Source organism: Cyprinus carpio, chromosome B24, assembly GCF_018340385.1.
Source record: "Cyprinus carpio isolate SPL01 chromosome B24, ASM1834038v1, whole genome shotgun sequence".
Taxonomy (NCBI): domain Eukaryota; kingdom Metazoa; phylum Chordata; class Actinopteri; order Cypriniformes; family Cyprinidae; genus Cyprinus; species Cyprinus carpio.
The window spans coordinates 2,128,469-2,156,066 of NC_056620.1; the positions used below are offsets into that span (position 1 = coordinate 2,128,469).

The 27,598-nt window shown below is 36.5% G+C and overlaps 1 protein-coding gene across 5 annotated transcripts in view; it reads right to left on the reverse strand.

Moving 5' to 3' along the window:
* LOC109070279 (partitioning defective 3 homolog) overlaps positions 1-27,598 on the reverse strand; it is a 455,709-nt gene that overhangs the window by 209,441 nt on the left and 218,670 nt on the right. For all 5 annotated transcript variants that reach the window (XM_042751639.1, XM_042751638.1, XM_042751637.1 and 2 more), the window contains 4 exons: positions 25,032-25,157; positions 19,888-20,237; positions 10,680-10,819; positions 8,893-9,021 (listed from right to left, as the gene is read on the reverse strand). In XM_042751639.1, the coding sequence (XP_042607573.1) occupies positions 8,893-9,021; positions 10,680-10,819; positions 19,888-20,237; positions 25,032-25,157 (745 nt within the window). The remainder of the gene's footprint in view (positions 1-8,892; positions 9,022-10,679; positions 10,820-19,887; positions 20,238-25,031; positions 25,158-27,598) is intronic.

A 27,598-nucleotide genomic window follows, 5' to 3' on the forward strand; every position in this document is an offset into this window, starting at 1 on the left:
GATAGCTATCTTGGCTCAGAAACGGCTCCGTTCCCATGGTACAGAGCCCATTTTGCCGTCACGACGTCTCCGATGAAACGCTCTGGCCAACAGCTGCCAGCAAGGACAGCAACTGGACCGCAGGTCTCGCATACGCAGAAACTATAGAGAATTACCTCACTGCAACTATGACAAAGGCTTAAAGGCATAACTTAACTTTAAAGCAAAGATAATTATATCAGAGCCACATTTGGTGACTCAACATGAGCTCCTGAATAAAGAGGAAACTTCATCTGAATGTTTGGTCGTCGTCTTAATAATTCCCTAAGGATCTGACTGCGGTGTGGAGATGGATGGGATGCGGTCAGGGTTATGACAGATGAAACCAACGAGCTGTAATTTGGGACAAAACGGCGGAGACACACCCATTAAATAAGAAAGGGGCTAATTATCTTAATCAAGCGGGATGCCCTCCTGCCCAAGCTCACTTCCTCCACTGGCCGTTGCTATGGAAACAGTCAAATAGGTTGGTAACACAACAGATCTGGACATCATATGACATGCCAAACTCACATAAGAGCGTCATTTGTGCTTCAGGGGCGGCTCATCAGCAATCAGCGCAGAACAACACCTGTCTGCAATCAACACATCCATCTACGAAACAGTCCACCAGGTTTAAAATCACAGCTCTGGCAATTATTATAAAGCTGAAGGGCTGTGGATATGACATACACTTCAAAAACGTTCATTTAAAGGAAGTCTTTCTTGCACTTTTAGCTTTATAAATGCAATTAAATCAAGAATGGACGACAATTCAAGCAATTTCAACTTAAGCTTCTTTTAACTTGACAGTCACTATGTGAAACTCAAAACAGTGAAATGTACTGCAACTATCAAAAATGTCCATCTAACATTTGTATTTAGAGCCACAATTAAAAAATAGTGTGGATGGACACAGCATATGTATACAACATTTTATAGTTCCTGAGTTCTTAAAAAACGGTAGACAGTATGCCATCGTGAACACACCAATGCTGTTTATGTTTTAAAGCTTCCTGTGAATGATTGCCACAGCTTTCGGCAATCAGAGGCACTTGTTGAGCACGAACAAACATACTTCCTTCTTCCCAGAGCTTACAAAAGAGCTCTCTCAACCATTCCCATCAAAACATCCAGCAAACTCTAATTTAACAACTCTAGTCTAGTCTCTAGTGTTCAGGTAACATGCTGATTTGATTTCTTCCCCCTCTGAGTTACTAAACTTTCCCACATCCAGTGAACAGATTAAAAGCAAATATGGATGCATGGGGAAATAAATGTCGAAATCTGACCTTTCTGTTGGCACTAGAAAAGACGAGTGTGCAAGTGTGAGTATACAAAGTGATTCTGAGAAACAAAGATATTATCTACTGTGACCATTTGAGAAGAAACAAAAGTTGGATTGTTGTTGTCATTTCTTAACAATTTAACATTCACAAAATCCTTCAAAACCACATTTAAAAATAGAAATGATGTTCAGTGAGAGAAACTGGAACAAAACAGGAAATGAGCAACAATAACAATAAGCATAGTTCTGAAACCAGTTCATAAAAAAACAACAGATTTTCAAATGACTGGCAAAACGGCTGTCACTAGCAGGATATCAAGCCAACTCATCAGCCGTATTAAAATAGAACCTGTCACACATTTGTCTGGATCTGGCCTCAATAGAAACCATAAATCCAACTGTCAGTAGAAATCAGCGTTCAAATTAATTGCGCAATTAAGATTCTCTTAGCTTGGCAGATCCAGCCTCTAATGGATCTGTGAAAAGTCTGAACTGGTCATGAAGAGGAATTTAATGTAGTGTTTAATTACTGTTCTGTGCCGAGCTGAAACAAGTTTCCCGTACACCCTGTCATCTGGACCGTTCTGGGAGATTTTGGATTGGACTGGTGCAGCCAAGAGCTTGCAGTTATTGTATGTTTGAACAAGGCAACAGTCGTGAGCATCAACTCCAGCTTGGAGAGAGCTCCAATCGACTACAGATGGGTGTATTATTTGAATGTGAATACAAAAAAGCTCCTCGCCATTCATAGGGTTATTTTCAGGGAAGCTGAGCCAGAAAATGATGCATATGAAATAGTTTCAAAAGTACAAAAAGGCTTTGAGATCAAGTTTTCCAAACAAACCAACTCGAAACTGCGAGAGATTTCATTCGGATCTGTCAAGTTGTCCATTAAAGAATTCAACAGGCTCATTGGAGACTTCCTGCAGTCAAGACTAGGGCTGTGCATTTCGGTAATTTGGGATACTCAAGTGCTCTACAGATAAATCAGCCACAAGTATTTGGGGTGAGCCATGGGTGCACCGTTTTATATTGCCAATCTATGTACAATAGCATCAGACAGAGAATTAATGTTTTAAATTCACAAAAAGGTCCAGCTGTGAAAATGCCTCAAGAACCATGTTTTCTATTTCATTCCTTGTAATTAGTCACATTCCATCTAGCAGCGATGTGCATAACGACATATTTTCAATATCGACTAGTTGGATGTTTGCCTAAACAGAGTCCACCTCACTAGTGAATTAGTCGAGTGTTGGACTACTAGTCTAGTAGTTAACCATGGCACATCCCCACAACCTAGCTGCTTTCAAATGCAAGAATATGAGTGTTAAGCACAAATGAAGTCAACATGTACAGTGTCCATTCTGGGTGAAAAAAAAGTAAGTAAATTAATAAATACAGCAAACAAGCAAGTATAAAACAAAACAGAAGCAAAGCAAAGTGAAACAAAACAAAGGCAAACAAAAACAAAACAAAACAAAACAAAACAAAGTAACAGCAAAACCAAAACAAAAGCAAATTCAAACAAGGGGTCCCCATGTGTCCATCCCAACTCAAGATGCCTTGCTGCTACCAGTTACTTGACTCAACATGCTAATGTCAATCAACACACCTTCACCTTTAGCTGAAGCTTTGGAGGTAATTCCTATTTACTTTTGTTCCTTTGTTTCCTTCTACCTGGTGTTGCTGATGATTTCACAATGAGTTATTTATTTTGCGGAGGGAAGGAGGTGATGTACAATCTCCACTTATCGCTCTGGCTTAGCAGCGGTCGCAAACACACGTATATTCTGAGCGTTCTCAGCAGTGCCCACTGGGAGATCAAAAGGAACGATAAAGAAGAACGTGGTGGGCTTTTTGTTTACACGATGGAATTGCTTGTGTGTGTGTGTGTGTGTGTGCATGTGTTGCATTGTTCTAATGCTCTCACACCACCGCTGGCCACATTAGTGTGCCGGATAATTGTGTTTTCTGACATGAATGATTCAGCAGCAGGGTGTTTGTCAGGCCTCGGAGTGTGTTCATGAGTGTGTGTCTCATCGAAGTGGCAAGGTAAGATTTCATCAAGTGCAGGATGTCTGTCAAAACACGTTTGCTCCCTTGCCGCTGTTGTCAGTTCCCTTTTTTCCCATCTTTTCTCCACAGTTGAGTTTTTGATGGCTCCCTGAGATGCCTATCACATCTCTCATTCTTTCCCTCTCTCTTCATCTTCTGGTCTATCCGTCTCCCGCTGAGTCGCGCTCCCTCCCTCTCCTTCCAGATCCTCCCACTTTCATCATTTCTCCTATTCCTTCACCCGCACTGACTATCCAATGCTCCTCTGACATCCCTTTTTTCAGTTCTGAAGCACAAATGAACGGTTTATATTCAAGGCTCTCTTCCAATTTCCGAAATAAACAAACCTGATGCAAATGTTAAGATGGCAAGGTGCTCCATAGTCTCAGACGTCACTGCCATAGAGCGCCAACAGACTGTTTGAGGCCAATTTTATGCATGCGGCACACATAATGAAGCTCTTGCAAAATCCAATCTGATTAGCTTTACACAAATCCTGAGCATTTGTGTATACAGGATTTTACTGAACTGCAGAAAACAAAGCCCTATTTACAAGTTTGCAGACTTCTTCAGTGGCCCTTTTCCAAAGATGAACTTGTTGATAGATTTGCCAACATGTTCTCACTCCTAACTCGTCACATATTGACGCTTGCTCTGGATCCCTTGGTGTCAGTTTTTAACGCACTGGGTATCCTTTAAGCATATTTTTTTCAATGAGCAGGTTACTCCATTACCTCAATTTTTTGTCAGATCCAGACATACTTGATTCTTTGCATGCATTTGTAAAAGTAAGCACCTCACCACTATTTCTCAACAATATAAAAAAATGTAACAGGGCAGATAAAAGTACAATCATAGAAATGTATTGCAAAACTGACCAGAAAACAGTTAAAGTATTATAATCCACTTATGTTATATTCCAAGACTTGAAGCCATACAATATATTAATGTGAGGAACAGAATGAAACTTAAGGTTTTAATCGCTCAACATGTTAACAAAACGTTAACATTAATAAAGTCATATCTCATTCAAAAGATAAATCTTAACATTAACATGCTGCAATCAGTCACAAAACACATAAAGAGTCGATGCAATTTTGCAATCAAACTTGACGTAACGCTTCTTCAGGTGGAATTTTTGATGTGTTTGTGATTTGAACATGGGGATGGGGACCGTGATCATTTTTGGGTCTGTTCCTCATGCAAATTATTCATTTGGCTTCAGAGGATCTTGAATGTTTGTAATTTTTTTTTTTTAACAAAGTTTGACTATATTTGCATACTGTACGTCTGTTATATTGTTTGTTTTACATTGACAAATGGTAAGGTTTACGGGTAGCGTTGGGTTAGGTGCTCAAAATCTAAATAGGGTATTGGTGTAATGTACTGTAAGTTACGCAACTAAAATTAGTGTAGATGTTTAAATTGAAAATCATACTATGTCACAATGGCAGTATATGATTTCTTGACAATATATTTCCAATGCCCTGTCTGTGTATTGATGTCAAAGGTATCTCTTTGAAAGTAAGACTTAGAGTACCTTGCATGATGCTAAAGGGGTATGCAGTGCATTAAAAAGTGATGCCTGACCAACAAAAGTGAAAAGTGTCCTGACCAAGCGTCCACGTGTGAAGAGTTGGGAGTGAGAATGTGTTAGATATGCTGAGGTTCTGAGGTACAGAAATGGAGAAAAAAATCCTTGAAAGAAACCAGGCTCAGATGAGCGATCAGTTCTCCTTTGGCCTAAGTGAATGCCAGAGGAAAATTGGTCGCCACTTCTGGTCCTCCATCTGAGCCAGAGGTAAAGGTACAGAAACCCCCATCAGGCCAGAGGACAACTGGTCCTCCATTTTACCCTGGCTTCTCCCAAGGTCTTTTTCTCCATTTCTGTAACCTGATGGGAGTTTGGATTCCTTGCCACTGTCACCTTTTGGCTTCCTTAGTTGAGGCCTGAAAGACACTTAGCTTTCAGTAATTTATCGAAATGACCACACTGACACCATCAGATGAGAAGAAAACTCGATATCAGTCGTGGCACATCACACCAGCATTAGGTGGGAAAGGAAGGGTTGTAGTCTGTACAACAAAGACTTCACTGAGACTGACCCCAGAATGGGTAAAATTTTCAGCGAGCCTCAATCTACCTGTCAGGAGCACAAACCAAGCAACAACTCAGTTGTTTAAAGATCAGTAATCTCGTGAGTATCTGACACTGAGCACTTTGAATGCCACATGACCTACAATTGCACTCAACTAACACCAGCCCCTCAGCCACACTCCAAGGACAGCGCTTCATTGATTCTGGCTCAACAGTCTCTTTGGAATTCACTGAACATGCCCATGGTGCGGCCTCCTTCTCTCGCTTCTCTTTCTCTTTTTCTCTAAAGGGCGAGGGCCGGCCGGGGGCATCAAAGCTCATTTTTCTGCGGCTCCCTCAGGACCAGACTTCAGCTGTGAGCAAAGGTTAAAGCTGACGCCCCTATCAATAAGTCACTGCCTCTGCCAGCCCGCATCTGACGTTTGCGCTTTCGTAAAATGTCTGCAATTCCCTCGACGCCTCGAAGGCTAATCTTATGCGTGCAGATAAATGAAAATAAATAAATAAATAAGATCCCTCAGCATGTTAGCGGTAAGCATTGCTTGTTTTTATGTCCTGTTTCATAAAAAGGCCTCCGTTCTGTTATTTTCTCTCCTGATGTCATTATAATAATTTGACGTTAATTGCGTTGTGCATTCGAATATCATAAAACATAGACTAAGTGCTTGGCTGTGTTGATTTATTAGACTGTAACCTGTCATTGTGGCAGAGTGTGTCACTCAGTCTTTTGATTTAGAACTTCCCTGATGATGCGTTAATAGTCTGGCACTGTGATTGGCTCACAATGACAATGTTCCCATAGCATCATATTAAACCACCACACTCTCTCTCCCTCACGCAGACCTACAAAATAGCATCAATAACCCTCCGCTGTCCTCTCTCTCTCCACTTTATTTGCAATAACTGTCAGCAGTAGAGTGATGCGTTTGTAATCTGATTTTTATGAACATACTTGTATGGATTATTGAGATCCTTTAATGCCTGAATGGGGTGCGTTGAAAAGCCGAAGCCTCCTGAATGTTAATGTGACAATAAGAGTAATGAAGTGTCCAACAGTTTATCTCTTCCCTCGCTTTCTCTCTTCCCACCCCTGTCGTTCTGATGTCTTAAACTCCAAATTTTAAGGGGGAGTTGATGAGAAACGAGGTGGAGCGGGAGAGTTGGTGAAACTGTGTCTTCATGATGGTGTCTTTAATCAAATCTTGCCAAAGCCAGAGAAAGGAAGTCAAACCTCATCTTCACCCGCTCTCAATCACCCCAAGCTTAAATAAGTCCAAAATCAATCAGCCTGCGTTTGAACTCGTTTCCGGGGACGTGTTTTTCAAGCCTCTATGAAGATGCTGCACATCAAAACACGCTGGACTCTTCGATAGGTTTGGGTGTGTACTTTATGGTATTCTGTATCCTTTTAAGAGAAATAGCAGATTCCTTTACACTCTGCAATTGGGTGACAAAGACATAGTCTAACCCAGTCTTGCGGTGACTTCTCTGAAAAACTATGTTGTGCCATTTTCAAAATGGAAAGTCTTAAAAGCATTTTAAATTTGATCTAAAATAGAAACACATGAATCTGGCAATGTTTTATTATCTTGCCTGTTGTATCCATCATGGCATTTCAGAAATGAAACATCCTGTAAGTTGCGCTAAATTGTTAATGCTGTATTGCACTGGGGAAAAAAAAATCATGGCATTTATTTGATTGTTCGTCGTTTAAGTTGTGCTTATTTGTGTAATTATGGAGTTTTTATCGTTGGATTTTTAGATTATTTTTTTAAATATTTAATGTTATTAAAGACTTATTGTGATTCGTGTTTAATGCAACTAGTAAGTGCAATGCTGTACCGGGTACGCTACAGAGCAAGTTTACTACATTAGAAAAGCTATATATATGGAACTGGTCATGCAATACACACTTCAAATTGTATTAGTTTCAAATCATGTGCTATGGTAAAAATGTTTTGAGGTCACAACATAGTATTGCGCAAGGAACTGCATGAAATCAAGTCATCATTAATTGACAATCTGACGCTGTGATCATAATTTGCATAAAAAAGGACAAAAGTTGCCTGTGTTTTACTGCCACTATTGTTCATTTCAGCTGGAAACTGCAGTGAAAAGTGTGTAGGCTTGTAGGTACATTTTTTAATTTTTGCAAAAATGTAGGTAGGGGCACATTTTTGCAATTAGCCTGTCTTGACAGTCCCAATGAAATCACACAATGTTGATTGAGTCTGTATTGCAATTCTGATAGGAGGCATAGTTACCTTCAAATTCGGGAGGCTAGTAGCTAACAATTTAATTAGCTTTAACTAGTGTCTTGACAGTCCCAATGACTCCCTGATAATCACCGGCACCCCGTCCCTCCTAAATCGCCGCCCTTCACCAGGCTCCCGATAGGAGTGGGTGTGGGAGAGAGGAGGGGCGCTGGACGAGTCAGGGCTGGCGGCGTGTGATGGGGCACACCTGAAGGAAATGGAGCCTCATCACCCCCCGCTGTTTAAAAAGCCCAACGCTGCCTCTCCTCGGGGGGGACCGGTCTCTTCCCCGTGCATGCACACTGGTGTCCTCGTGGGTCCAGGAAGGGTGCGTTGAGGGACTCCGCGCCACCAGAGACGTGAGCTGCCGGACCCGCGGTCCGGTCGAGAGCCGCACCCGTCTACACGGCCGTCGGGCCAGGATGCCGGGCCGTCCATCCCCTGCAAGCGCCGCGGCCAGCGAGGAGGATGAAGCCGCAGAAGAAGCCGCCGCCCCTCGCGCCCCGGACCGAAGAGGGGAGCGCTAACGTGCGGCTATCCGGACTCCGCCCCTTACCTGGACCCTTCCTCTATGAACACTGCCAGACCCTCACGAACCCCGCAGCCACGACGAGGACACCAGATTCCCTGTTGTTTTGGACACTGTTCCCTTTTGGACACTTTATTCCCCCTTGTTTTTGGTTTTTTTCTGTTAACAAAAAAAACCTCTCCGAGGCCCTGACGCCACGCCCACTGTGTCTGTCGTTGGCTCGTCCCGTCACGTTAACTAGCTATAAACATATGGACAATAACTAACTTGGACTATCTTGCTCAGCGTGATTCTCTCCTTGATCTAAAAGAGCTACAACTGACTGTACAAGCAAGCCATTAGCTCTCACTATGGTCAGCTTATGAATGCAATCCATGCTTTTGGTGCATTCAAATTTGTGTTTTTTTTGTAATCTTGTGTTTTCTATTATTGATTTTGTTGTGTTTTAATTTTTATTTGGGTGCATTTTGCAACAAATCAAGCTAGCATAGCTAGTAGGCCAGAGGCAGGGAAAGAGTTGAAGAGGCCATTTCATGGTGCTATATGAACTCTGTGTGATATCAAGAGACCATTTATGGCTATTGTTAAGCCATTTTAAGATGGTTGCACATTTAGGTGTGTGTGGTGTGGTGTGGAGTGTGTGACTCACCACTTCGCGGGGCAGGAGAGCGTCCTCTTGTCTGACGATGAGAAGACCTACAGTGCCTCCCATGGGAGTCGAGCGCAGCAGAGCCACAACCTCCTCCTGAGTCTTACCATTCAGATCCACTCCGTTTACCTACAGCCACACAACACAGAAAACATCAGAAACATGAAGATCTGACAGCCAAAGACTCCCTTTTTTGTCTTCACAGCAAATCTGTTTTCGTCAATGTATATTTTTCATTTTGTACACCATATGCACTAAACCAAACACAATCCTTTCTAAAACATTTTTTATATTATATAAAATAATAAAAAAGTATGCACACACACACATATTTATTTAAAAGTAGTTTTGTGTTATTTACTATTATAGCATTATTATTTTTTCTTTTTTTATATATATTTTCAATTTTCATTTTAGTTTAGGTTTTAGTATTTTTGTTATTTGCTTTTGTCATTTTTATTAGTTTGTTTAATATATTTTAGGTTCAATTCATTTTTAATTCAGTTTTAGTTCTATAAATTTTATTAATTCAACTTACTTATATCAGTTAGCTGCAGGCTTAATATAGTTAACAAAAACTAAAATTTAAACCGTAAAAAAGTTAATCCTAATCCTAAACATTTTAAATACTTTAAATAAAAAATAATGATAATACCAATAAAATAAAATAAAAACTTATCATATATCTTTATTATACTTTTCCTTATTTCAACTTGTTGCCAAGGCAATATTTTTTTATTTTCATTTAGTTTAACTTGACCTACTATAATTAAACTAAAACTAAGACTGAAAAAAAATAAAAAATAAAATAAAAACATATTAAAAAAAAAACTAATAAAACAACAAAAATGCTAAAACTTTAACTGAAATTAAAAAGAAAACAAAATATAAAAACATAAAAAACTAACATAAACCACTTTTAAATTATTTTTAGCTAAAAATAACTTGCATATAACATAATATTCCTAATATCAGAATTACTACACACAGTATTAATATATATATATATATACACACACACACGCACACACACACTTATTGGTTGAACAGGTTTGAGCATCATATTAATATCTTGACCTGTGCTGCTGTAAAATCTGACATTACAGACGCTGATGTGAGTCATCTGAAAGCATGTTTAATAAAGCAACAAATAAAACCTGAATTATATTCCGTGTAATTATATCCGATCAAGCATTACAATTAATTGCAGTCGCATTATTGTGACCATGACAACAGGAAGTACTGTCCTGATATTTCTATGGCAACATAAAGGCACGGGGTGAAGCGAAAGCACTCTGAAAGGCCTCGACTCCATTAAAGCGATGAATCAGGGTTTGTTAAGCCAAATGGATGACGTTCTGGCTCCACGGTAGCATCTGGCATGAGAGCCTGCAGGTGTCCTGCTCCATTTCTAAATGAAATAGCCATTGTTGATTGGCTGTCACTGTAAATCAGCCATCAGCTAGAGTTCTTTTTGTCCATTCTCTTTTATTAATGTTTTTTTCTCTTCCAAACTAAAAAGGAAAGTGCATCTCACAGGGGAGAGAGGAAAACAATGGAAATCTTGCCTCTGATAGACAAAGCAGAAAGGTCTAAGAGGGGAAATCCTCCGGAAAACAAGAAGTCGTTGGACCCTCTGTATGACACGCAAGTTGTTTGTTGGGTTTTCAATATAAGAAAGGCATGAGAATAGCTGTATATGAATGCTCAGGAAGCTGTGAACAGGAAGAGGAAGTGAAGGCCGTGTGATTTGACTCATTCTCTCAACAGCTTCCAGGTTTTCTCACCTCGAGCAGCCGGTCTCCGGCCTTCAGACGGCCGTCCTGGATGGCGGCTCCACGCGGGAGGATGTTCTTCACATATATGGGGGCAGAAGAGCCAATCGGGACGTCTCTGGAGGTGATGCTGAAACCCAAGCCCTCCGGACCTGCAACACCAAAATAATAAACAATACATGTGTAAATGAACCACAGAGTCTGTCTATAGACCAGTCTGGGAGGATAATCTGTCCTTTTTAGGTTGTAAAATGTCACTTTTTTATACTACGTTTTTTTTGTTTGTATAGTGTAGTTTTTTTGTATTATTTTTCATTTTTTTTTTATTATATTTTGGTTTTTTATATTTATTTTTTTCACTTTCCATTTTAGTTTGGTTTAGTAATTTTGTTATGTTTTTTCTTTTTAATTTTTCACAAGATTTGGAATATCTTATGGTTGTGTTGGTTTTTTTTTTTCACAAGATTTATATCTTATGGTTAAATATTTATTTATACTTTAATTAGTATAATATATGTTATGTATATATCTTTTTATATTTTTATATAGTTTTTTTTTTTTATTTATATATATATATATATTTACTTTTTACTTTAGTTTTCAATTTTAGTTTAAGTTTTAGTAACTTTGTAATGTGATTTTGTCATTTTTATAAGTTAGTTTAGACTATTTTTATTTCAGTTATATACTGTATATATACTGTATATAGCCATATAAAATCAATATAAATATATATCTAATAACTTAAGTGTTTTAAACTTGATTTTTATTTTTTTTTATCTTAAAACTTTTATATGCTCAGAATGTTTTTCAGTTTATTTTATTTTTTTTGTTTGTTTTTTAAAAGAAGTCTGATCACCAAGGCTGCATTTTTCTTAATTAAAAATACTTAATATTTTTACAGTTTCAAACAGTTGTTTTCTACGTGAATGCGTTGTAAAATGTCTGATTTCTGTGATGCTCAGCTGTATTTTCAGCATCATTACTCCAGTCTTCAGTGTCACGTGATCTTCAGAAATCATTCTAATATGATGATTTGCTGCTCAAGAAACATTTCTGATTATTATCAATGTTGAAAACAGTTGTGCTGCACAATATGTTTGTGGAAATTGTGATGCAGTTTCTTTTTCTTTGATGAATAAAAAGTTTGAAAGAACAGCATTTGTTTAAAACAGATATCGTTTGTAATATTTTATATAATAATATAATAATTTTATATGCCTTTACTGTCACTTTTGATCAATTGCCTTGCTGAATGAAAGTATTAATTTCTTTGAAAAACAGCTAAAGTATTGCAAACGTTTTATGAATTCTATATTTGACACGGATTGCATATCGTCCGCAGTAAAATTACAGTCCTGCTCAAGTCTACTGTATCTAATAACTAATCTGAAATCCATCAGATGGATATTTTTATGTCTTTTAAGTTTAGAGAGGAAAAAAAAACAGTGTTCCATGACCGCCTGTGCGTACAAATACAAATTACACAGGCAAAGCCCAAGCATATGGCAGCACAGGCCACCCTAATTAAACGTTTCAAACCCATCTGTGTGCGCGGCACAACCTCAGCGTGACTTCAGATTTAGCCCCATGCGTTTCAGCGGCACGCGCTTTACAAACCTAGCGGGCCCAAACATGACATGCTTGGGTCGTCACACCAGCTCCTCCACAACGCACGCTGTAGACATGTGCTCTTCCTCGTTCAGAAGCAGGCCAACTCCCTTCAAACCCAGCTTTGAAGGGTCTTGATGTGCACATGCATCAGGCAAATTGAGCTTTACAGCTCGCCACAGACGTTAGTAAATCCTGGAAAATGTAGTTAGGGGCTCAGACGCAGGGTATGCGCAGCAATTTGCTCCCTGTCCACAAAATGACCTTTTTGGGAGTGCCAAATGAATACGAATAGGCAGAAGCAGGAGAAGCACAGAGAAAGAGTAATGGCCGGGACACACAGGGATCAGTAAGGTTGACCTTATCATCCCAACAATGGCTGAAATGGTAAAAGAAAAGGCAGTGGGGGAGATAGAGAGACTGATAGGCCAGACACGTGTTTTTATTTGGAGACACATTTGTAGCCCTCAGGACTGTCTGCGTTTGCTTATATCATATCTGGGATATGTTGTGTTCATGGGTTGTGCCCAAAAAGGGAATTTTTCAAGAGGTTAAATGCAATATTCCAGCATCAAAGCAAGTTATGCTCAATAAAACAACACTTGTGGCATGACAACACAAGTTTAGTTCAGCTTGTGCCTCTTCTTGAGTACGGTCAATTTTTTACAGTGTAAAAAAAAGAGTTAAAAAATGAGGCACTTAAGATTTGTCAAATTTTCACAGGCAAAATCCATTCATTTCAATAGAAACCGGTGCAATATGGAACTTCACGTGAGGGTGAAAATTTTGCAACAGGTTTAAGTTAGTCATGAAAGCTGACAGAAAGCTGCTTGGTTTAAAAAGTGATTTCTGTGATTTCTGTGACTTCTCTTCATACATAATATTCACTAATAACACTAGACTATGGACATCTTTTGCCCATGAAATTTCAACAAAATTTGGCTAAAGTAAGCACACCTTTACAAGAGAAGTGAATGGGGCTAATTTGTAAATATTAAAATGCTGTTTCAATATTACAGCCTCAAGATGAAGGCAATATGCACATTAGTGTGACTTCAGTGGTTAAAATAAAAAAATAAAAAAAACTTTTTTCTTTCTTAATTTCTAAGTTCTATCCAATTTCAACCTTTTTTTCTGACAAGTCAGAAATTCTAAAGACTAAAAAGTATGATTTAAACAACTATACAACAACAAAACATATTTAACAGAAGAATTAATGAATAATTTTTTGCAAACATTAACCTATTGTTTCAATAATACAGCTACAGTACATAAAAATATGTGTTAGTATGATTTTAGTGTTGATAATAATAAAAAATTGCATCATTGTGCCATAAACTCTAAATTACTAAGAAATATATAATTTAATCAACTTTACAACTTAAATAATAAACAAGTTTAATAGAAGAATTAATGCAAGTCATTTTGGAAATGTATATTTCTGCAGCTCCATAAATGGGCTTCATTCACTTCCATTGTACGTGCCATTTTTGAACATTAAAATGCTATTTCCAATTTGTAAATGTTGAAATACAGTTTCAACAGTGGAACATTTTAGTGATGTTTCCAATTTGTAAATGTTGAAATACAGTTTCAACAGTGCAGCTACAAGACATAAACAATTTTACTTTGGAAGATTTTTTCTTTTTTTTTTGCTATGGATCCATCATGCTGAAACCCCAAACTCCTACAACTTAACAAACATAATATTTTTTTTTTTTTTTTTATAATGTTTAATTTTCTTTTTTTTTTTTTTTTTTTTTTTTGATAATGAATATTACTCCATAAATGCATTTAATTGAGTTGTACTTGTATTGGAATTTATTTGTTTTGTTGATTTGTGCTTGTATTTTAAATTCAAGATCCTGTGTTAGTAATGGTATGGTGCCGCAGTACTAGTCTGGGGATAAATGCATTTAAAGACTGCTGTAGTTTAAATCTTTGTTATCTTGACAATGTGATGATTTGGCTCACATTTACAACACTCCCCCCCAATCACTAGCTCAACAAATTAGCTATCACTCACCCCTGCAAAGGTTTCCTAGACTTTAAAATGGAGGGTTCACTAGGGCTACACAATCATGAGGGAAGACTGCTGATCTGACAGTTGTCCAGAAGACAATCATTGACACCCTTCACAAGGAGGGTAAGCCACAAACAGTCATGCCAAAGAAGTTGGCTGTTCACAGAGTGCTTATCCAAGCATGTTAACAGAAAGTTGAGTGGAAGGAAAAAGTGTGTAAAAAGAAAAGAAAAAGATGCACAACCAACCTGAGAGAGAACCCACAGCTTTATGAGGATTGTCAAGCAAAACTGATTCAAGAATTTGAGTGAACTTCACAAGGAAATGGACTGAGGCTGGGGGTCAAGGCATCAAGAGCCACCACACACAGCCGTGTCAAGGAATTTGGCTACAGTTGTCGTATTCCTCTTGTTAAGCCACTCCTGAGGCGTCTTACCTGGGCTAAGGAGAAAGAAGAACTGGACTGTTGCCCAGTGGTCCAAAGTCCTCTTTTCAGATGAGAGCAAGTTTTGTATTTCATTTGGAAACCAAGGTCCTAGAGTCTGGAGGAAGGGTAGAGAGAAGCTCATAGCCCATGTTGCTTGAAGTCCAGTGTTAAGTTTCCACAGTCTGTGATGATTTCGGGGGTGCAATGTCATCTGCTCGGTGTTGGTCCATTGTGTTTTTTGAAAACCAAAGTCTGCACCCGTTCTAAAAGAAATTTTGGAGCACTTCATGCCTTCCTTGTGCTGACCAGCTTTTTGAAGATGCTGATTTCATTTTCCAGCAGGATTTGGCTCCTGCCCACACTGCCAAAAAGCACCAAAAGTTGGTTAAATGATGTGTGATGTTGGTGTTGGTGTGCTTGACTGGCCAGCAAACTCACCAGACCTGAGCCCCAGAGAGAATCTATGGAGTATTGTCAAGAGGAAAATGAGAAACAAGAGACCAAACAATGCAGATGAGCTGAAGGCCACTGACAAAGAAACCTGGGCTTCCACACCACCTCAGCAGTGCCACAAACTGATCACCTCCATGCCACGCCGAACTAAGGCAGTAATTTTTGATCACCTCCATGCCACGCCGAACTAAGAGTACGTGTACAGTAAATGAACATACTTTCCAGAAGGCCAACAATTCACTAAAAATGTTTTTTATTGATCTTATGAAGTATTCTAATTTGCTGAGATTTTTTAAATAAACAATTAAAAGAACCAAAGACTTAAACTACTTCAGTCTGTGTGCATTGAATTTATTTAATACACATGTTCCACAATTTTAGTTGAATTACTGAAATAAATGAACTTTTGCACAACATTCTAATTTATTGAGATGCACCTGTATGTTATGATGCTGGGATAAATGTTCCAAGTCATACGGTCGCAGCCAGGAGAAGTGAAGCCAGAGTCAATGACTAAAACCCCACCTGATGCCTCCCGTAGGATAATTACTACAATCAAACTTTCAGCCATTAGGACATTCACTTGTTAACTGCTTACAATCAAGTAATTACAGAGATGGAACACTAATAGCCCCACACTAATTAATCACGGATGTGGCACAGTCTCTACTTAGATTTTTTTTTTTTTTTTTTTTTTGGATTATGTTAGAGAAAGATAATAAAAATGTTGTCTTTTAAACTGTGCAAAAGTCTTAAAGCAAAAAAAAAAAAAAATATATGTAAATATAGGCCTACAGAAAATTACAGATTGAGAAAGAAATTAGGAAAATGCTCTCTTGCAATCCATTAATTTATCAGGGGCTGAGAGAGAAAGAGGGAGGAAAGGACAAATGAGAGAGAACGGTGTGGTCTTAGACCTCTTAAAATACTATTTTAAAACTATCATAACCAAAAAAAAAAAAAAAAAAAAAAAGATAAATGGACTAATGGAAAGAGGAGGAAGACTCTTTAAATGAGTGAAGCTCCAGTGGGAGAACAGAAAACCCTACATCCACATGGTGGAGAAATAAATCATATTTGTCTTATTTTCCATTAAAGTATCTGAACATTGTAAAAACAGGATAAAAGTACTGTTTTCCCCTGAGAAAAAAGGTTAAGATCATCATCATCATGTATTATTATAATTATTATTATTATTATTATTATTATTATTATTAATAAACAATATAGTAACCCAGGAACACAACTAAAAGCATTCAAATTCAGCGAGAAAAGATTTGGAAAAAGCAGGGGAGAAAAAGCATAGGAGGCACAAAATGATTTTTTTTTTTACATTACATTTTGAATGATGTGTTTAAAAAAGCCTATAAAAGCACAAAGTTTGAGCTGTTCAGTGCTACAGTCACTTCAGCAGAATGAACCTTGAGTATAAACGGCATTAGATGCATTATTTTATTTCAGCAGCGCACCTGTCACTGAATCAAACTTGAATTTGATATAAAGACAACATTGTTTTTCATAAATCTAAAAGGTTTTTTTTGTTGTTGTTGTTGGTGGTAAAGTGCCCAGAGCAAATAAATCTCTCAGCTGGCACCGACGAACTGAAGGCAATCTGAGAGAGCTCTGACGGACTGAACAGACTCGACGAGGGTCAATATTTCCAAAACTCAGAGAGCGTCCCGGGCAGAGAGCAAGCCTTCGGTGTTTGTCAGAGCGTGTGCTGGTAAATGCTGAAGGATCTGCTGTATTTAGCCTGTAACACATGCTCTTCCCTCAGTCCAGCCCGTGTGCCAGAACCGCAGCGCTCAACATCTGCTGCTTGTTCATTCCCTGTCTCTCTCTCCATCTCTGAAGATGGACTGAGAGTGAAGAGTATTTGGATTCAGGGCTCCTGCATGCGCTAGTGTTTTCCAGAGAGGCCTGCTAATCAGGGCTGTGTCCCAATTTACATACTACCCACCCTACATAGTAAACAAGATTAAAATAAGTGTTTTTTCTGAATACCGTATGACCGATACGTTCAGATGGTGAAGTTTCTGGTAAATCTCTGCATATATATGCATGCTTTCATAGGTAATATTACCCACAACCCCTTGAACTACAGAAGAGTTTGTGACAATATTTTGAATGAATTTAGTTTAGAAAAGCGACAAAGACTGAGAGACTGAAGCTACAGTATCAGAGCTGTTTTTAAATATTTGAACCTAAAATTTAGCTGGATACATGCTATTGGGGAATTTTTAAAAAAAATAAAATAAAAGAATATAAAATAAAAGTATGTGAATTTTGGGTTTGTTGGTTTGTGAAATAGTTGTTATTGTTATTAATAATATTATTAATAATAATAATCATCATCTTGCGAATAATATCTTATAAATGAAATAAAAGGCCACTTAAGTGAACTTAAATAGAGAGACACTTTCATGACGGTTTCTTAACCCACTTTTAAGTATGATTTTAAAAAGTGCACTTTGTAATAAAGTGAAATTGTATGTTTTACATTTTATTTTTTTAATATCCTTTTATTGTGCTTCAAAGCTGTACACTATTTTGATGTGTTGACTAACATAATAGATGATTTTAAGTTTAACTGTAGTTTATGTTATTACATTTAAAGTAAATTGTACTATAACTAATAAACTGAACTGCAACCTAATGTGTGATTACAAATACATTTAAATAAATGACACACAAGTATAGAAATGCCATTAAAGTATAATTTACAATAAATGCTTGTCAGTGCACTTTAACCATATTTCAAAGACAACATAATTATGAATTAACAAATAAACATACTATTTAAGTGCATCAAAAAAACACTTAAGCCACTACTCCATTTAATTAAGATTTTAACTATAATACATTTTCATTTAAATGCCATTAACATGCATTAAGTGTCTGAAAACACTACATTCAGTTGACACTTAAGTATATTCATTTAAAGTATATAATTTCTGTAATAAGTACTGTTTTTGAAAACTATGACAAAGTGTACTTCTTTTTCACTAAGATGCATCCCAGTACTACGACAATACTAGATACTGGAAGGACAGTCAGTTGTATTCTCTTCTATAAATATCACAGCCCAAAAAGGCCACAAACACACATTATGCTCGTAAGTATCACCTAACAGACACTCCAGCATGCGACAGCTAAAAACACCCTCTTTCACCCGCGCTTGTCTTTTCGGTTAAAGGCTAGCCCTCCCCAGCCCGCTCCATATTTCACACCGTGCTGAAGCCCGGCCCATTTGTTGTCAGGATTTAACTGTGTCTTTACCGCTCGCTCTCCTGCTGCGTCAACCTAATAGATGCCAGTGCGACAAGCTCATTGACAAAGAAACTTCTTTTGGAGCGTATGATTACGCCGTCTCTGAAACCAGGACAGGGTGACAAAGAGTGACGGAGAACAGCATCAGAGAAGCACAAAGTTTCCAGCGTTTTCTTTCAAAAGCCGCCACTAGTCGAGATCAGAGGCGCTGCTGCATGCGCGGTTATTGATATTCCTCCGACATCTTGGTTTATGCATAAACATGCATGCGTTTGTGTCTGTTTGTGGTATCTCTGATAGACATTTCCAGTTGTCCCGCGGTGTGAAATGCTGCGGTGCAGAACCAATGGGATTAGGAGCCGTACGCGAGTCTGAGAGGAAGCTGCATCCGCACTTCCTGACAATAGCAGATAGAGTCCTTTGAAGTACTAACTGCATTAGTTACACAATGCTAGTCGCTACAGCAGAAAAGATACACCACACAGATATCATCAGCTATTAAAACAGCAGAAAATAGAGGCAACTTCAGAGGAAAACAAACAAATAAATAAATGCCTGCCGTATGAGTGCATCTCTTGCATATTTAGCGGCCAAATGCATTTGACATCAGGGTCTGATTTAAGGCTTTGGTTATTTCAGTTAAATCAGATCATAATGTGATGTCATATAATGGCATTCTTCTAAAATTGTTACAATTTGATCATTATTAAAGTCAATGGTTTGAAATTAAAAGTTCAACACATGTATGAGTGTGGGTTCACAATCTATTGGCTTAGCAATAGATTAATCTAAACTAGCAATCTAAACTAATCTAAACTAGTAAACAAAAACTAGTAATTAAAATAATGCTGTATATAATGCCAAAAATAATGCTTAATAATTATAATAATAAATAATAAAAGTTTACTAAATATACAAAATATTAATAAAATAATTATTAATAAAATATATTATTAATAAATGTTTCTATTATATATTAATAAATATATAAAATATTAATATGAATACTGTAATAATACATAAACAATACTGAAATAATACTGGACCACGCATTTAACTTGTTTTTCAAACAAACAAAATTACACAAGTTTTATTTATTTATTTATTTATTTTAAAGACATTAATTTAAACTTGTTTTAAGAGATAAACAAATGTTTTACTTGGCCTTTGTTTGTTTTTCTAATATTTTGTTTTATTAAATGTTGTTTTCAGCTACTGTAGCAGTAAGACACATTTTCCCACATTTATATTAATTCTGCAAAACACTGCAGATTTGTAAAAGTCTATAAACTGCATCTGGTCAGACCCATCAGTGCTCAACCAAATCTGGCATTGTGGGATATTTCAATTAACTATGTAAATGTACTCATACAGTACGAAAGGTCATGTATCCTTGAAGCGCTGAAGTCAGTATGATGATGCTTGTGTAACCGTACCTTTCCTCAGCTGGACGCTGAACTTGCGGCCGATCTTTTTAGAGTAGCCCACGGAGGAGGAGGCACTGGTGGGTCTGGAGGACTGGATGGGGCCCGGCAGGGTCTTGTTTGATGGGTTTGCTATGTGTGGTAACGTGGGATAGCCCAGGGTGAATTCAGCTTTGGACATTCTCCGCGGCCCGTAGTCCACACCTCCTCCCACCAGACTGGCCCTGTCCCCGGGGCCCGGAGCGGCCTGAAGACCCAGCTCATTCTGAGACAGCAGCTCGTATTTGGCTTTCTTCACCGCTGGAACCACATGGAACAGGATGAGTGGAGAACGCATGGCCTGTCTGAACAAATTCTGGGCCCTGAGGGGAGACACACACACACACACACACACAAACACACACACACACACAAACGTGTCTCAATAAGGATGTATCTCGTTGTCAATTACTGAACAGGCTCATCCTAAGTACTGGGGTTGTTAAAAGCAGAGCACATGCAGGGGTCAAAAGGTCGGCTTGCTTAATCGCTGGCTAATTGTACTAGTACAGTTGGAAACAAGGTTAATTCACATTATCTGCCATTTCCATAATCGCAAAGCCTTGGGGAGGAAGCAGTGAAACGGATTAGAGGCAGGAAGCGGGATCTGTTTTCTTAAGTGTGCCACATGGAGGACAAAAACTGCAGTCCATCAGACCTATTATATATGGTGGAGGGTCTGTGAAAAACCTTGATTATTGTAAAGGAACATTAATAAATCTGTATTTGTATAAATCAATCATGTATATGATGGAGTGGTTTAGAAGTAACTGATGCATATTAGAGACAAACACTCTTTATTTATAGAATGAGGTGATTTTTTTTAAACGGAATAGTTCACCTACAACTATTATTATTATTATTATTATTATTATTATTATTATTATTATTATTATTATTATTATTATTACTATTATTGATTGATTGATTATTTATTTACATTCCTTATTCACTCAAAAAAACTACATAAAAATATTGTGAAATTAGTACATATGCTATATATAACTTGGACAGCCCAGTCCAAAAATTAGTTTTAGAGAGATGTTTTAGAAAGAAGCATTATCTGTTCACCGAGGCTGGATTTATTTACAGTAATATTCTAAAATATTTTTACAATTTAAAATAACAGTACTGTATGTGAATAAATAGTAAAATGTAATTTTTTCCTGTGATCGAAGCTGACTTTTCAGCATCATTGCTCATCATATACTATCATACACTTTGCTGTCACTTTTAACCATCCTTGTTGAAAATAAAATAAAATAAAATAAAATAAAATAAAATAAAATAAAATCTGACCCCAAACTTTTCAATTTTGTCTGAGGAACAAACTAAAATTTAATTTATTCATCATTGTGATGCATCTTAAACTTTTCAATTTTGTCTGAGGAACAAACTAAAATTTAATTTATTCATCATTGTGATGCATCTTGATATATGCATATATATATAATTATACAAGCAAGATCAAAAACTATGGCAAAAGCAGAAGATTTTCAGCAAATAATAATTTAAATTACTGTCTGTTCCACACATAAAGCAATCTTATGACTTTAAAACACAGTGCACTTGTAATGACTTAAAATATGGTGCGCCAATTTTATACTTTTTGTCAGTTTTGAAGATTGGAAGCTCCAGTCATCATTTACATTGCATAATATGGAATAGAGTTTAAAACAACACGAGTAAACAATTCCAGAATCTTAATTTTTTGGTGAACTATTCATATAAACAACCAACAAACACATCAGGACTGAAGGTTACTGCTGCTATTTTGCATATAGATAGTTTGACCCAGAAACTTAAACCCAATGCAAGACCACAAAAAGCAGAGGAACACGAGCTCGACAGTCGCATACACAGCTGTTTACTCCTTTAACATGAGAACCATCAGAGTGAGTTATTTCCGTCTCGATAAACTCTTCATTAGATCGATCTCTGCATCTAGAGAGCAAACAGCGCCTCACTTTAGGGACGCGCATCTATTTTTATGCAAATGTAGCCCCCCCCCCTCCACCTCCAAACGAAGGAGCAGACGAGCGAAGCGGTGACACTCGGCTAATCACGCGACTCCCTCTGTCTGATTGAATAATAAATGACTCCATCAACTCATCATTACATCGAGTTAGATCAACCGCTGATAAATATTTACCCATGCAAACAATCCAATAAGATTAGAATATCGTTATGAATTATAACTCCACGTGGAGCACAATCAAGAAACAGAGGGAGCGAGTGAGATAAAGAAAACATCAGTCTGTATGAATCCAGCAGCTGTGAGAGAGAAAAAGACGACAACGCAGATGCAGATTAAAATATTACTCTCTTGTGAATTGACTTCGCATGCATGGAAACCGCGAGTTTGTTTACAGATCGCTAACATACCGAATCGACGAGTCAAAGCCCTGAGGGACGCCAATATATACCAAGAACAAAAGGGCCTAATATCTAATATGTATTACACTCACATTATCGACCCGACGTGTATGTAATTCACAAGGTCGTGTTTAATCCTTGACCCTGTTGGGTTTGCGTATTTAAACTAGCGGCGAAAGCTCGCACATATATATGGTCTCATGCAAAAATATAGCTAAGCAATTAAAACATAATCATGCTTTGGGACACTGGGGAAATTAACTTGTGGTGTTGGGTTTGTGTAAGCGGACTGAATGATGTATGTAAATTAGTTTTAGATGAGATTATGAATTATCATAAAGCAGCTGTGCCCTTTCTGTGCCCTGTGGCGAACCCTGGCCATTCATTCTCCTGTAGCAGCAGAGTTTGCTCTCATCCATGTACAATCATCTGGACCAGGCTGAGCCGTTCAAGACTGGGCCAAAGAAGCTCTTGATGATACATGTGGAAGGAAACTCCACCTACAAGCAATATTCTCATCTTTTCTCTTTCTTGGAGTTGTTCTTAGGGCCCTATGAAATATTTTTTTTTTTTTTTTTATTTTTATAATTTTTTTTTTTTTCACCAAATTCTGTTTTTCCCCCTTCTTTTATTTTTTTCTGGATTCTATTTTATTTTTTTTCTACGTTGACATTTTTCTAGACTCTGTTTTAATGGTTAAATTAAATGTTTGTTATTAATCAAAAAGCATGTCTAATTAATTGAAATAGTGAAACTTACACAATTTACCAGCAATTAAAGTTTAACAAATATTTAATTTTAATGTTTTTTTTTCAAATTCATTTTTATTTTTACCATATTCTTTTTCCATTAGTTCATGAAATTTAAATATCTAAATAATTGATTTTATTAAAAAAAAAACTAATTTATTCATTTATTTATTTGTGTATTTGTTTGTCTATTTATCTATTTGTTTGTTTATTTATTCAGAAATGCTGTTGTGTGTTTACATTTTTCTGATAAATAAAGTCTGGTAAATACTGTATTCCTTGTAAATAATGATTTAAAAATAATTGTATTAGTAGTAGTAGTAGTAACATTACATTCAGTAATATATTTCTGTCACAGTTTCTTCAAGTTAAACAGAACTTTTATTTTGACAGGTTGCTGTGAAGACCTTTGAGTTTCTGTTTGTATATTATATGATGATAGCTTTTCACACAAGAAATGGTAAAATGCTCATGAAGTGACTCTCAGAGCAGTTCTAGAGATTATTTTCATGTGTTCAGGTGCTCATATATTGAGGTGGCAGAAGCTGAAAACACAGTGAGCATCAAGCCAGTATGAGTGTAGTAAACAAAACTGCGCATCTGACACTAGTCCAAATTGCATTTTGGTTTAAGTGTACTGAATTTGCGTTTTTCTGAATTCTACAGGATTTCTGGGACTCATTATGACTGAAGATGAAGTTGCAACAGGGTCCAGACCTTCTGAAGGTCTAGTTTAGTAAGACTACTTTTATACTTACTTGAGTTCATTTGTAGTGACAAGAATTTACTTTTATTTCATTGAATTGGGTGACGTTGCTCTCGTTACTTCATTTTAATGCATTCAATGTTAATAAATCAGTAGTTTATTTCAACAGCACTTTCTCTTTTTGAGTATGAGTATTTCGCTCATAAGTATTTCAATCAATTCTCGATATACTTCAAAGAATCAAAAACACCCAAACCTTATTTTTTTTTTGGTTCAGAAGATTTTTATATATATATATATATATATATATAGATATATATATATAATATCTTTCCTGCCCTAACTCTTCCAAAAAAAAAAAAGGTGGGTGTTTTTTTTTTTAATATAGAATATATATATGATATAAACTCTTTTTTTTCTTATATATATAAACTCTTTCCTGCCCTAACTCTTTCCTCAACAGTGTTTTTTTTTTTTTTTGTCAAGTTTATATTTTGTTGTGTGTTTTTATGAGGGTGCTATGTGTATTTTGAAAGAAAAAAGGGATTGTTCTGAATGGGATTCAGAAGGATCGATCGCTTTCATCAACACCGCCAAAGCTTGCTCAGTCCTAAACCATTTACTAGGTTGGCATTTCATTAGGTAACATTAGTCAGTTTTGATTCATATGTTGTTTAATGTTTGATGATCACATTATTTTACATATGCATCTGCTTACACACTCAATCAATTGTTTCTGCTTCTTCTTCACTGTGTTTTGATCTAGACATGCAATACCCTTTCAGAAGATGTGTAATAGCGCCTCCTATCGCATAACAGTGAAAACACAGAAAGCCGGAAAATTCAATGTGGGAAAGAGTTCATGTCTGATTGTGGGTGGACATGAGTATATATATATATTTAATAATGGCAGACATTTCAAACAAGTTTTTGCAGGTTAATGTCAATAAATAGACATTTTGAACTGAGGAGGAAGTCTTGAGCTATAAAAGATAAAGTTTAATAGATTATCATCACACTGCATGAACCTTCAAGGAAATCAAGACAGATTTGTAATCAACCTCAAAATAACCTCTACTTCTGTGACTGATCCACGAACAACTTCTGTAAACTTTAAACAGAGATGTTTTGCTTTGTTTAGTTAGAGAGAGATGAGATGAAAGGCTAATGGCAAGACTTTCAAAGCTCTGAGGATGACTGAAAGCTCAGGAAAGTGTGGAAAGGACAGAGGTTGAAAGGATCAAGCATAAAGAGGGTCTCTGCGTCTCCTCCAGAGAGGGGCTTACTGTTCGAATCGGATGTTGCGCAGGTCTGCGTTATTAATCCGGACGATACAGTCGTTCTCCTGGAACAGAGCCTCCTGCTCCGCCTTCCCGCCCCTCTCCAGCCTCTTCACTAACAAACCCAGCGTCCTGGAACAGTCACAGCAGATATTAGTGACATTGGGCTCAGTGTCAGCGCTGTTCTCAGATCAGCTACACCACACATTACTGTCAGAGCCTGACACAGACGCACAGCTTCAGCCAGACATGAGCTAGCAAAGAACGCACCGTTATCTTCCATTTAATGGCACTATGCAATTAAAATCAATGGATTTTTTAATGTAACGCAAGCTGTACATACTGTGAGGCCCCTGTAGCTCAGAGTGACACAAATACTTACCATGGTAAACACAACTTAAAAAAAAATACCAGTCTTCAGATTATTATCATTATTATTATTTTGTTTTTGTTTTTTTGTTGCTGTTGTAGTTATTATAAATACATATGTAGCTCAGAGTGACTGTATATACATATATACAAATATATATTTTTATTTTTATTTTTTTTTTTTATTTATTTTTTATATGTATTTTTTTTTTTTTTTATTTTGTTTGGTTATTATTATTATTATTATTATTTTGTGTTTAATAAAACACACACACAAATATATATTAAATTCAAATGATTAAATTATCATTTGTTTTTTTTTTTTTTTTTATTGTTATTTTTTTTTTTTTTTTGTTTTTTTTTTTATTTTGTTATTATTATATTTAATTAAACACAAATAAATAAATATATACATATTTTAATTCAAATAATTAAATTACCATTATTATTATTATTATTATTATTATGCACACTAGTAGTTACTAAACTTACAGAAAATATGGTATCTTCTTTATAAAGTTTCTCCATCAACATCAACAACGATAATAATGATGATAATAATAATAATAATAATAATAATAATAATAATAATAATAATAATAATAATGATGATACTATTATTATTGTTATTATTATGATTATTATGATTATGATGATGATAATGATAATAATAACAATAATATTAATAATAATGAATGAGTAGCATTATTCTGGTGGAAACTATGGTGATCAAGCCTGTAAGACACAAAACTAAAAATCCTATTTTTACAATCACATACAAGACCTGTGTGTCCTCTGCATCCTTTCATGAAAAGATTAGACCGTCAAGAACATTGTATATATTTCATATTCAAAAAGGATTAAAGAAAGGATAAGAGTTAGTGACTGACGGCACCGTGTCACCTTTATCAAATCCAGAAAGAAGCAAAAAAGAAAACAAATCCCACTGATCTTGAACTTTTGAAAAGTTTACTGCTCTTAGCAGCTTTCTTTCAACTCAGTACATCAAAAAGGACTTTCTGAACTTAAGCTGACTTTGGCCATATGGATTTTTTGGCACCGCTCACAGACCTGCGGTGGTTTCAGATTCAGAGCGCTGCGGCCCCAATCTACAAACCCTGAGACGTAATCATGTGAAATGCAGCGTTGCATCTGATGGGTTTAAAAAGAGCAAATGAGATACTGATATATATAGAGCTTACGAACTCTTACTCTTGCGCTCCCCGAGGCCTCAGTGTGTTATGTGTTTGTTACATTTTAGGTACAGTTTAGTGTTTTTTTTTTTTGTGATGGTGGCAGCAGGCAGGAAACAGCAGGTGATGTGAGTGAAAGAACAAATAAGGTATAAATACTTTGAATCTGCTGGAGAAACAGACAGATGGACGAATGTGTGGCTCAAACTCTGCTTTACTGTGTAGCAGACAGCTGTGATTGGTTTGGCTGTGGTCTTGTGAAGTAATTACACAGCTAGCACTATGTCTTCATGATCTTGATGTAAAGCAGCTGTGGGGGAGAGCGAGGATTAGTTCAGCTCCCGCCGGACTGATGGACAATCTGCAGACGCTCATTAGTCATTAGTTTAAACAGAGACTCTAGGTGCGGTCACACTGAAGTTTAAGTGTGCCAAACGAGTTCAAAACAAACATGGCCGACAGAATTTGCTCTTTAGTTTCTGTTGTGATCAAAATAAACTATAAATGATAAACATTAATACAGAATACAATAACAATGAGGATGCAATATATATCATTAACCTACAGTATAATAAATCAATGTTAATTAATTAATTTATCTGCAAGTAGATATGCAATTGTGTATTAGCATTTCCCTTTTTATTTATTTACATTTATTTTTTCACTTAAAGGTTCATTTTTCAAAATGCTAAAAATTTAATAATTCTGTTAAATGATCTTGACATAATTATGCTTTTTTTTTGCACTGTGCACTATATTGCAGTGATGCCATTTAATTTTAGCATTTTAATTTATTTCTTTTTTTAATGTTGCATTTTTTTACATTTATTTTATAGTTCTGTTTATTTACGTAGGCAAAATAATTTATTTTGATTTAATTTTGGCAATTTAATTTAATTTTGTTTATCGGTCACAATATGAAATCGAATCTCCAGATGAATTTCAATTCTTTATATTGTGCTATACAATTTTGTAACGCTTAAATTCACTTAAAGCATTTTATGGACTTTA